Source organism: Leiobunum rupestre, chromosome 6 (assembly GCF_980474605.1).
Source record: "Leiobunum rupestre chromosome 6, qqLeiRupe1.1.hap1, whole genome shotgun sequence".
Classification (NCBI taxonomy): Eukaryota; Metazoa; Arthropoda; class Arachnida; order Opiliones; family Sclerosomatidae; genus Leiobunum; species Leiobunum rupestre.
This window is the reverse complement of record NC_143389.1, coordinates 38701365-38714074: the sequence shown is the minus strand read 5'-3', so window position 1 is coordinate 38714074 and position 12710 is coordinate 38701365. Positions and strand designations below refer to the sequence as shown.

Genomic DNA, 12710 nt, shown 5'->3' with positions numbered 1-12710 from the left:
ACTCCGACTCGAAATATTCGCCACCGAAAACTATCGCAACGCCCCCTTTTATTCACAATTGAAACCTGATAGGTAGCGGCTAAAGCAGACGCTTTTAGATTTTCCACATCGTTATTCGTAAATTTGACTTTTTAAATAATGATACTTAAATTTTTATATAAATTTTGTATCGTTTGATTATATATTGATAAGTTTATTTAAGAAAAAATGTTCTTATGATTTTTTAATTTGTCTGTAGGAGACGCTATCATAGGCGCTACCTCGGAGAAGATAGCGCCGTTACGCCACCTAGACTCGTTTCGGTCGCGATTTGGAGTAAAATGACGTCATAAGGTTACTCTTCTTACCCTATTCCGCAGGGCCGGATTAAGACTTTATGGGGCCCTAGGCCCAAGTTAATTTCGGTACCCCCCCTTTCAATAGCGAGCGAAGCGAGCTAGGCGCTTCCCCAATTTATAATTGAGAAATGGAAGGAAAATTCATTTTGCTGTCAGATTTAGTACGTCGTCAGACGTCAGGGGCTAGACGGCAGTCCGTCAGAGAATGTGACAATCAAACGTTTTTGGTTCAAAATGTTTTGTGAAAAGTAAATGATGAAAGTTTTGTACTTTTATTTTTTTCGAACCCTCTTGGTGCCCCTTGTAGGCTCGGTGCCCTAGGCCCAGGCCTATTCGGCCTATTGGTTAATCCGGCCCTGCTATTCCGAATTCCCAGGGGCGCGTCATGATAGTGAGAATTCTGGGCTGCGTTCAACAACTCTAAAATAGCTCAGCGCTGAGCTCAACGGTCAGCGGTTTTTTGTTGAACGGGTTTTTTTGACTTCCGGTTTTGACGTCACGTTGATCATCGGAGACTCAGCGGAAACATCGGCTGCGCGAGATGGTTTTTCCGTTCCTCATCGGTGTCGTGACGTCATTCGACAAAGTTAAAGGAGGGGTAGCAGACGATATTTTGTTCGTTAAGTCAGCGAACTATATAAATCGTACAACAACTTTAGATTTTTGTGACGTAGCGTTGATTAAAAGAACTCAACGATAACTCAACGGTTTTTCTCCGTTGATAGTTGTTGAACGCAGCCATGGCTTCTCAAAATTTTGACGGTCCTTCTCACAGGAGGTGACGTAAGAGTGAGAATGCCTCCGAGCGTTCTCACTTGGTCAAAAGGGGGGGGGGGATATTATAAATAATAAATGGCAGCTAATATTCTGATCAGTTTACTTGATGCTGAAGAAAATAAACATTATTATATTTTTGTGGACGAAAATGAGTTTTAGAGAATACAGAATGGCTAGTTAATTTCCGATGAAACATTAATTTTCCTTATAAATTATAAATGAAATGCTTTCTTCCATTGGCGCACCCCCAATGACCAAAATTGGGTAAAATGACTCAAAATGTTTAAAATTGTATAAAATCGTGTTAAACCAACTAATATCGTCTAAAATGGGGTAAAATGATAAAATTTGGGTAAAATAATAAAAATTAGTCCAAATGACAAAAATTGGGTAAAATTGTGTTAAAACAACTAATATCGGCTACAATTGGGTAAAAAGACAAAATTTGGGTAAAACAGCCAAAAACGTGGCTAAAAATGATTAAAATTTAATAAAATGAATGAAATTTGGTCAAACAACCAGTTTTTGGGTTAAATAAATGAAATTGATAGAATCGTGTTCAATGAATTGTATTGACTAAAATAAACGAAATTAGATAAAAAGAGCAGTATTTACCATCTAAATGGCATAAATGCCATTATAATGCTTGATAAAAAAACTAAAATAATTAGCTTATTAACTCAATGGCGTTTGACTTTTTAACAATATCTTCGTTTTGAGAGTTTAGTAATATACCGTTGATTTTGCAAATCGAAAAAGAATGACTCCTTTATGACAAATTTTGGTTAATAGTTTTAGAGTTATTGGCAGTTAACTGAAGTCAGCCATTTTCAAGTAGTAATTATAATTAAATCATTCTATTCATAATTTAATCGATGTAATAACAATCATCGATATAAGAAAAGTTGATCTTTTAAACAATGTATTCATCCGTGTTTTAGCGCCAAAATCCATGAAAATGACGCCTTGTCAAAGCAAGGACAGTAGATACAGGGACGAGAAAGTGTATTGGTGGCCTCTGTTGGAGTATATCACCTAAAACGACCTAAACGCAAGGAGAGTTAGTTGTAAACAAAGAAATTGCGGTCACCTAATTTTAGCGGTTCTTGCCGAGGCTTAAGTGTTCAAAGCAAATGGGCATTTTTTTATTTACGCTCGTAGTTTTATTTTTAATTTAACATCAAAATGGTAAAAATTAACTACAATAATACTGTCCATGGTGAACCACGTCTTAACAATGACCACGGTTTGTTTACATCTGAATATGAAGACGTTTAAAATCGAAATTTTTTTACTGCTTTCTCGTCCCTGTATCTACTGTCCTTGGTCAAAGCCGCCTAGAGCTTTAGGTATGTGAAATTTCATTTCAATAGGTGGTGTAGTTTCTGAGAAACAGCGTTACAGAAATACAGACATTTGACTCACTAGAGAGGGAGCTTCGAAAAAACATATGTCAATTGTTTGCAAGTTGTAATTAACGAATAATATTATGGAAAATGTCGAAGTATGTTTTTTTCAAAATTGGGGTATTTTGGATGTGAACGAAAGGTGGGCTTTTAACGAAAAAATCTTTAAGATATAGTAGTTTTCGTCATTAATTAGTGTTTACGAAATTACAACGAAATCGATAACCTTTTAGTTTCTACTTAACCTTATTTCGTAGGTTTTCTTCAGTGTATCTACTTTTGGTCCTTCATCACTTTTTGTAGTTTGACAGATTTATTTTAGTCAATTTCAATTGATTTAAGACGATTTTAGTCGAAACTTATTTATTTTAAGTAAATACAGCTCTTTTTATCCAATTTCGTTCATTTTAGTCAATACAATTAATTCAACACGATTCTAGTCAAATTCATTTATTTAACCCAAATTCCGGTTGTATACCCAAATTTCATTCATTTTATTCAATTTTAATCATTTTTAGCCACGCTTTTGGCTGTTTTACCCAAAATTTTGTCTTTTAACCCAAAATTTTATCATTTTACCCAATTGTAACCGATATTAGTGGTTTTAACACAATTTTACCCAATTTTTGTCATTTGGACGAATTTTGATTATTTTAGCCAATATAAGTTGGTTTAACACAATTTTATTCAATTTTATTAATTTTTGGCTGTTTTACTCAATTTCATCATTTTACCCCATTTTAGACGATATTAGTTGGCTTAACACGATTTTATCCAATTTTAAACATTTTAGGTCATTTTACCCAATTTTGGTCATTTTACCCAATTTTTGTCGATTTCAAAAAAAAAATTATTTGCCAAAACCCTTTTTAGGTAAAATTTTGCAAATATTCCTTCATTTATCAAATTCATTGAAATTTTTTCAATTTTACCCAAATTTGAATGAAGTTACCCAAACTTGATGAATTTCACCCAAAATAGTTAAAATTTAGCATTTTAGTTGAGATTTGAAAATTTTATTTTTTTTTGATTTTCCGAAAATTTTTCACAGTAAAACCGAGAAAATGACTGAAAATCCCATGCTTTTTTAAATGTAGATTTTTTAATTTTAAGTTGTCAAAAACATTTTCGGTTGCCATAGCAAAACGGAAGCCCAGCGTAACTTTTCCCTTGGTGAAAATTCATGTTACCCCAACCTCTACGTATCCCCTCGGTGATTTACACCTCGGGTACACTCCTCGTTAGTTCATTAGATCAATCCCGGCCCCCTCCATAAAAAAATCGTGGGTGCGCCACTGCTTTCTTCCTTCGTTCGTGGCATTCTCGTAAGCCGCCATCTTTAGAATAATCTTTTTATATTTGACGCATTTTAGCGAGTTCTCACGGGGAGAAAAATTCTCACGAAGAACTCTTCTCAAGAGAAGAATTCCTTGGAATTTTGACGCACCCCAGAGCAGGCGAAAATTATCCACCTATATAATTGATAGACATAAAAAAATCAAAAGCAGACGAACTTTTGATACAAAGTATGAATTCATTAAGTCACGTAGCGGCCAAGGCTCAAACGTGCTGGATTTTTATCACAGACCTTGGATTAATAATGTACATTATTAATCCAAGCACAGACGCTTTGCGATTTATATTAGTACTTGGTCTACTTAGAAGACGAAAATCCAGCAATTAATTAACTTCTCGAGTTAGCCACTACGTGGCTCTATGTAAAATGAAAAGCCTAATTCATTAACGATACGAGTAATTTGAGGAAAATGCATGGTCTATAGGGAATTGGTGCTATGACGTCATAGGACGTCACTCATGCTTTTTCCTACTGATAAAAAGTATATACCAACAAGGCAGCCAAGGCTAGATCTCTTGCATTCACGTAAGGTCATATCTGGTACTTTTATCAACTTACGCCAATTCGCGGATTATAAATTAAATAGGCACAAAACGCTTACGTATACGCTTCTAGATATAAAAATCGTGTTACAACTATACAGAAATCGTCATAAATATCCACTGAGTCGAAGGAAATAAACGCAGAAACGCGTGAAATGGAAACGATCCGGGCCTATTCGAATCATACGCAAATCGTACTCGCAGTTGCCCATTTAAACGCCTCCTCGAAATTCTCCTTTTTTCCAAACCAGTGTTAATCGCCAAAGAAAACCTTTATTCCACACACGTGATGATGAATGCCGAGTTGGGGACCTGGAGAAACGTGCGAAAAGAGGCTTTGTTAAGGTAGGGAGGGTCACCAATTAATTCCAGCGTGGCGATTCCGACACCCATTAAAAGGTAACGACCGAAAGTAACGCGTTCCGATTCAACTCCCGGAAATTAAACGTAAATATTCCAAGTGTCTCTGCCGCGGCCCGTAGAGACAAAATTGAATAACGGCGCTTTTGTCAGAGGAAGATCCCTCGATCCTTGCCGTTTAAAAAAGCTTACGCCACACTCACTTATCTGGTAGTTTAGCGAAACCAGGGAAAGGAGTAAAGGCTGCGATCCCCGAATTGACGGATTTAATCGAATTTTTATATAATCCCATCGAGCGTTGATAGGAGAGGAGAATTGGACCGGCGGTCTGGCGTAACGTCGAGCCACGCGACCGTCGAAAGGCGTTAGGACGGGCTCCAGACCCTGATTTTTTTAGCACGATTCGCCGGTTAATAATTTGAGCCTCCGGAAAACGAGTATAAAAATATAAGGACGATTAAGGGCTGGTTTTCACCAGAGCAAAAACGCCACGACGGCGAGTGTGAACGCAAAAACTCCCCTGTAGGCCTAATGCAATATTTTTGCGTCGACGTTCGCCACAACTCAACGCAAAAAAATCCCCGTTAGGCCTTGGAAAATTTTTGCGTCGACATTCGCCTTTGTGACGTTTTTGCCCTTGTGAAAACTAGCTTTAAATGGAATCGAAGAACGGTTTTTTCGCCTATTGTTTACCCGTGCAAAACTAAAAAGATTATAAAGCGGCCTCCGCTCTCCCCGTTTGATTTGACTGTTGAGTCTGGGATGTTTTCATCACGTGGGAACAGATAGGTTTTATTTTACCGTCACAACTTATCTCGTCGAAGTTTGTTTAAAAGATTATCGAAAGGAAGCTTTTGAATATCCATTTAATTGCCGAGTTCAAGTTTTCAATAGGGATGATCCCGTGAATTATAATTGGAGGCTTACGAAATCGCTTTGTCGACGCGATTGAATTTCCCTTTGTAGGTCGAGCTTATCTTTTCAGGGCCAGAAAACCCCGTTTTCATTTTCTAGTGAGTGTTTGGTTTAGGAAGGATGATAATTGTTGAAAGCCTGTTGGTTCCAGATATGATTTCCTAGCGCAGAAATTCTCAACGCTACAGTTCGCTCGTTATCTGAGCGTTATTTCCGAACCCCCGTGGCCCGCGCTGCTTGATTTTGCGCTGGTTTCCGTTTCATCCGAAACTTGTCAAAGTTCCCTACCAGGAATTACGCGCTATCAGCTCTTGGATACGTATATTTTGTTTATCTATAGAGTGAAAGCAAATGCGAAAAGATTTCCAACTGAGCAGATTTAACGTAGTTTTATTACGTTTCACCGACATCTTATTTTTCTATATACCAGAGGAGATCTCATTTTTACAGAGTTGAGGGTTCTATACAAGACTGGGCTAAATAGAGTATATATTCTCGTTAATCAAATATGCGTGGAATATTCATTGATAGGTAAACTGTGATCGGCACCATTATCCGGATTAGAATGCATTTTGCACCTAATATAGTCAAATCTGCGCTGACGTTTTCTGGAGATTGTTAGCGGGTATCACCTTCCATTGGAAATTTACCATTTCACGCAACTTCGACACCCGTTACGTCTCTTAACACGAACGTATCGCGGCTAAGTCAATTCATTCAAATTTTGCGTAACAATTCTCAACTAGGAAATTACGCCGTATAATATCAAGTTAATTTGTACGTTTCTTTTTTACGCAACCAAATTTTACGTCGCGTTTCATATCTAAGAATATTTTTTATATAATAGGGGAACTAGACTTGTACTTCATTAAAAATGTACGTTATACTCCGTTTTATCGGGAGTTCCTTTCGTTCGTCGCGATTAGCCGTTTCCGTCATCCGTGCTGCTGCAGCTTCCTCCTCCTCCGAGGACGCTTCCCCCGGACATGCTGCTCAAGCTGGAAGCGGGAGAATCCGGACTGGAACCGCCTCCGGGTCCGCCGCGATTTCTAAAATGGCGGGGTCCTCCTCGAGCGAAGTGGAAGTCACCTTCGTACCTCACTCGATGCTGCGTCGACCCTTTACCTTCCGGATGATGACCGTTAAAGGATTCCCTGTTGCGCGCGCATTTATCCGGGGACATTCTGGTCGAGGAAGGCGTCCGCACGCAGGATGACCTCCCTTCCATCTTGGGCTTGACCGTCATGGTCATTTTGATTTTCAACTCCCCTAATTGCAGTTTGTGGCCGTGGTCCGTCGCTGGCATCGGAGCGAGCTCGTCGGCGTCCGCCAAGATGGCGATCGCGTTTCCGCACTGACTTCTTTTGGAGGCCGTAACGCTTTTGTATTCGCTGGTGCTGGTGACAGTCGCCATGCCGTTCTTGTTGGCCTTGCGCCCCGAGTTCTGCGGCGTTTCGCCGATGTAGCTGTCGAAGGCCGCTTCCTTGCGCTGATACTCCACGACGGCGCTCAGGAGTTTGATGTACCGAATCGCCAGTCGCAAGATTTCGTTTTTGCTCAATTTCTTGTCCGGAGGGTGAGTGGGCACGAGCCGACGCAACTCGGCGAAGGCCCCGTTCACATTCTGCTGCCGCCAGCGCTCTCGACTGTTAGTGAACATGCGGCGAACTAAGCGGCGGGGCGAACTATTCGTTGATATACCTGTTGGAGTCGTTTAAATAATTAAGTATGCGGGGCGCTCCTAAAATAACGATACTATTTATTAAAGGACGCAGAATGATTTGAAAAATTCTTCCCGAATTTCAAGTGATAACTAGCGCGTGGAGACTAGCGCGGGAAATTGCCGAAATTCAAACGATACTGCGTCCCTTTAAAGGGAGTATGAACTTCCGTGTTTCCTGGGGGATCAGAAACACATTTCCGCCACCAGGTTTAACAGAAGCTTTAGGTGATTGGCGCTATTTACGTTAAAGGCCGACTGCATAAATTTTCGGTTTACTCTGTCTTTCACTGGAAGTAGGCTTACTGCAAAACACATGTGCCATGCAGTAAGCCTACTTCCAGTGAAAGACAGAGTAAACCGAAGATTTATGTAGTCGGCCTTTAAAATGAAGTCGTAGCGCGGGTTAGCAGCCGGGTTTTTGATTTAGTTCATACTCCCTTTAATTAGCGTGGCGCGGTTGCGAATATTACCTTGTACTTCAAGTTGCGAGCCCGAAGCCGAAGAAGGCGATGTTGACTGGAAGATGTGACCGTGGTGAAATCCCGTCGATTGCGAGCGAACCAAAGTTTTCGGGTTGACGTGCTCGGTTCGACCTCTAGGGTCGAAAGAGCGTCGCCGAAGGAAACGTCGGTGCTATAGTTGGGAAATACTCGTTTAATTTCGATTAAGAAGGATTTTGAAAACGAAGATCAGCGAACCTGATGAGCCGACGAAGACGAGAAGAGAGGGAGTCCTTGGTGAGACGAGACGGTGGTCAACGCGTTGGTGGTCGAGGAACAGCCGGCAGTGACGCGGAGCCCGGGCGATCCGGCCCGCGGAAGAGCGGAATGGAACCAGAGGGTGGATGAGCCCAGGCGAGAGTCGGCGAAGAGCAACCGGGATTGTACCTCGTGGGAAGCGCCGTTCCCGGATGGGGACGACGAGGAGGAGACGACGAAGCGGTTGGCGGCGCCGGTGGCGAGCGGGTTCAAGGCGAACCGGGCGGCCGGGTCGTCCGAGAAGAAGACGTCGTCCTCGTCTCCGTAGCGGTCGTCGGTGGAAGCGGGGTCTCCGCCGCTGCAACAACTACTGCAGGCGCCGATGAGCGACGACGGAGTGACCGCTCCTCCGTCATCCGATTCGTCGTAGCGACGCCGCCCCTCCTCCTCCTCCTCATCCCGTTCCTCCTCTCGCATCGCCTCTTCGTATTCTCGATCGTCTCGCTCTTCCTCGTCGTCGTCCCGGAAGAGCATCTCTTCTTCGTCGCCGTAATCCACGCTAAAACGACATCGACTCACTTGACCGGTTCACTCTACTTTCTATACGTAGTCAACTTGGGGTTCAACACGCTTTTATCTACCCTTTAATTACTATACGTACGATTTTGGTTTAATTCTGGTTTTCACTAAGCCATAAAACGACGCGAAACATTTTCGTTAGGCCTACATTTGTTTTGGCGTCGACGCTCGGCGACACGGTATTTTGGCTGGTTTTACGCTTGACGGAAACGACGCTCAATTTCGGTGACGGAATATTGCGTTTCATTTTCTAATTTATTTGAAGAAAAAATCACTACCCGACTGCGAAGGTCGAGCGAGTCGAGTATATACATTGGAATAACTTATTATTAATTTTCCTTTAACTTTCTTTTTAGTATATTTCAATAATTAGATTATTTCTATCGCAATTATAGATATAACGCTAATAACTTACGTTTCTCAAAATGGGGTTTTTGATTCGCTTGACCTTGGCCCTCAGGCAGCGAAATTAACGCCGCTAATTTTCCGTCGAATGTGAAACCAACCTTATTTTTATTCCTGTTATTTTACATTTTTATATTTTCCAGTTTGATTCTTACAAATACGAAATTGAGCTTTTCGTGAATAAGAGCCGCGAATGAGCGTAATTCGAGAACGAATATAGGCTTACCAGCATCGGTCGTCGTCGTCGTCGATTTCGGAGTCGGAGTCGTCGGGCTCCGGGGTCTCCGGAAGCCGGTCGTCCGACAGGAAACTGCCTCCTCTAGAGATGGAATTGGCGCAATTCAGAGTCAGCTTTCGGCGGTTCATCCGTTTGAAGGCGGTGTTCCCGCTGAGCTCTCGGTCCCGTTCGCCGATTAAGAATCCCTCGGACACGGAACTGACCTCGTTCTGTTGCAATTGCGAATTGACCGCGCTCGTCTTCTCGTTTCCGTCGCTGTTATTTTCGCCTCCTCCTCCTCCTTTGGCCATCGTCGTCAATGACATTCTATTCAATTTCCAAGCTTGATCCCAAAGAAGTTTCAAATTACTTACACGCGTTATAAATTACTTTTGCTCCCCCAACTCGAACTTTGTTGTCACGAATTTTACTTCGCGATTAAAATTTCAATTTTAATACTAAATATTGAATATTAAATATTAAAATTGCGCCAGAAATTGAAACAAAATTGCGTCATAAATTTTGAATTTTCGCAACAAAAACATCAAAGCACTTCTTAATCGAAATTAGTTACATTTCTTACCAATTTTCGTATTATTTCCAATTTTTATTTGGTCAATATTTATATTTTGATATGAATATTTTCGTATTTTATTTAAAATTTTTTTAACGGAGAAATATTTCGTAATTTCCAAAACGAAAGGTGACTTACCGGACAGGTATGACTTGTACGTGTATTTTCAATAGATTTAACCAAGAATGAAATGATCGCGCGACCCGTAAGGGAATATTCGCCGCGTGAAAGTACCGAAAACTGGTCGAGGCACCATTCCCGCGTCACTCCGCGTAATATAGAAAGTTAACTAACATACTCTAATAATTAACTCGGTGGAGCGCTCCGCTTTTCTCGTCAGCTCGCTTCGGAAGTCGTCCTCCGCTCGCCGATTGGTCCGTCGCGTGGACGGGACTCGCGCTCGGTCCGCTTCGTCGACCAATCCGGAGGAGGCCCACTGGCCGACACCTTTTCTTCGATTTTCCACTATCTGCTCTGTACCAGACTTTTACGACTATAAACAATTACCGCTTTCACCGGCGCGTAACTACTATACTCCAGGACGATCTCGTATTAACAAAAATCTAACCTTGAGACGACCCTTGATGGTCTTAAACATTCAAGATAAAAAACATTAATATTAGACTCTCGGTAGACGTGACCGATTTTTTACTCGGAAAATTATTAATACAGGGTGTTTCAAATGGTTATAAAAAATTTGAAGGAGTTGTAGGGGGTGAGTTTAGAACTATCGCTGTTTTTTCCCCATTTTCCTACGATGAGTTAAAATAGCGCCAGAGAGCTTCAAAGTGTGGTCTACTAGCCCCTGGAAGTAGGCTGCAACAAGCGCAAAACCCAAGCAGCGGGGAAATGCGAACATTAAGGTTTGGGGTAGAAAAGGACTTTGTAAACAAATCGAGGTAACCAGCGTAAAAAAGTACACTTAGACAGTATTTAAAGTCCCTTTTGAAACATCTTGTATATTATTATTTATTAATATTGAATTTTAAGTGTTAAAACTATTCAATTACAATAAACAGATTTACTTACAATTTTTATTTGAAAATGATTAATAAATTATTAATATTAAGTTTTAACTATTAAAACCATTCAATTACAATTAATATATTTAATTTCAATTTTTGTTTTATAATTATCAATAAATTATTAATATTAAATATTAAACCAAAAATATTACAATTTATCTATAATACACAACTGTACCATAATGCGTAAAACACTTTTAGTGGAAATTAATTAATTTTATTATTATTAAATATTAAAACTAAACCATTACAATTTATTTTAAACAACTATACCATAGTTATAAACTTTAAAATTCATTGTTACCACGGTGTAGGTTATAAATAAAATTTTATTTATACCATAATTATATTTATAATTTTTATATTATAGGTGATTTTTATCTAATAAATCAATGATATGGGGGGTCCTTTTTCGCGAATTTTCTATGCATTAATTAGTCCAAAATAGGATTAAGATTGTAGGGGTTAAACTTACTGTTGGACACACATATTAAAGAAACCAGCATAAACCCGACGAAATAGTTATCGTGTTTCATAGATCTTCTAGGAAACTGCCGCCACCTGGAGGATTAAGAACAAACTGGAAGTGAAGATTTTATGATTATCTGAGACGTTAAAATACCCAATAAATTTTTATTAAGAAGACCCAATAAACGTAAGTTCCTTATTAATTAAATTTCTATAATGTTAAAAGTATAAATGAGATGGCTACTGTGGGCTGTTTATAGAGCAAGCCTCAAATCAATACCATTATAGCTAAAATGATATATTAAAACTTAATGTTGCTTGATTAAAAAAAGGGTTTTTTAATATTAAGTTAGCTGAGACGGAATTCGAAAGTTTTTTGTTTAACTATTGAAACATTTTTGTTTTGCGAATTTATTGAAAATAACTTTCTACAAAATATTTAGATTGTAAATTGAGTGTTATAAAAATAAAATTATAAGCAATGCCTTCTTAAATTTAATACCGAAGCGACTTTGATTATCATTTTTTATTACATACTTCAAAAAAATGGTCCAGAGGGGGCACCCGGGTTTGAACCGGGGACCTCTCGATCTGCAGTCGAATGCTCTACCACTGAGCTATACCCCCTGACTACAACTATGCGTAACTATGCAATAAACGGCCAGTACAGATGTTGTCAACGACCTCGAGCGACGAAACCTGACTACGTCACGGTAGGTAGATGTACACTGAGAGTTTTCGCTCGGTACGGAATATGCATTCGTTGTTTTTATTACAACTTGTATTAGTATTCGCGTTCGAATTATATTATATGGCAGTGATTAATTATGAATTATCTGAATTATGGGTAATTTTCATTACAACGAAAACGAGTAATTACGGTTGATAGGAGCAAACGAATGAATTCACTAATTGGAATAACACGAGATTCCAATTATGTCAGAAATTAACGAAACTGACAGGGAAAAGTTTTTCCCTGTGACATTTACGACGGCGACGAGCGGTAGGGGGGGGGGGGGGAGGAAGCGAGTAAAGGGGGCGGGGGCCGCAGAAAAAGTAGCGGTCCTTAATGAGCTTTGAAACTTTTACGCGTAATTATTCGCGAAAGTAAAATTAACCAACTGCCAAAGAGTTCCTTTGAAGGGAAATATGTCTATTTTTATCATACTAATCTTTATAAAAACTCAGACTTTTATGTAAATTTTGTAAAATGTTTTTGTAACATTCTAATTTTTAATTAACGCTGATTTGCGTAAATGAAAATTGTTATTTAATGTTAATTTTAAGTTTTGGGATATGAAAGTTCAGATTTGGCTCTCGTGAAGT

At 39.6% G+C, this 12710-nt stretch overlaps 1 protein-coding gene and 1 non-coding gene across 2 annotated transcripts; both read right to left on the bottom strand.

Moving 5' to 3' along the window:
- Positions 1 to 6104: 6104 nt before the first annotated feature.
- HLH3B (Helix loop helix protein 3B) lies at positions 6105 to 10141 on the bottom strand. Its single transcript, XM_090177819.1, has 5 exons — positions 10030 to 10141; positions 9327 to 9660; positions 8117 to 8675; positions 7889 to 8051; positions 6105 to 7396 (listed from the first exon to the last, which is right to left on the bottom strand). The coding sequence occupies exons 2-5, from the start codon at positions 9641 to 9643 to the stop codon at positions 6618 to 6620; spliced, it is 1818 nt and encodes a 605-aa protein (XP_090033945.1). The 5' UTR covers positions 9644 to 9660; positions 10030 to 10141; the 3' UTR covers positions 6105 to 6617.
- A 1798-nt stretch (positions 10142 to 11939) lies between these two features.
- Positions 11940 to 12011, bottom strand: TRNAC-GCA (transfer RNA cysteine (anticodon GCA)). Its single transcript has one exon. It is a non-coding gene; the product is annotated as a tRNA-Cys (tRNA).
- Positions 12012 to 12710: the final 699 nt, after the last annotated feature.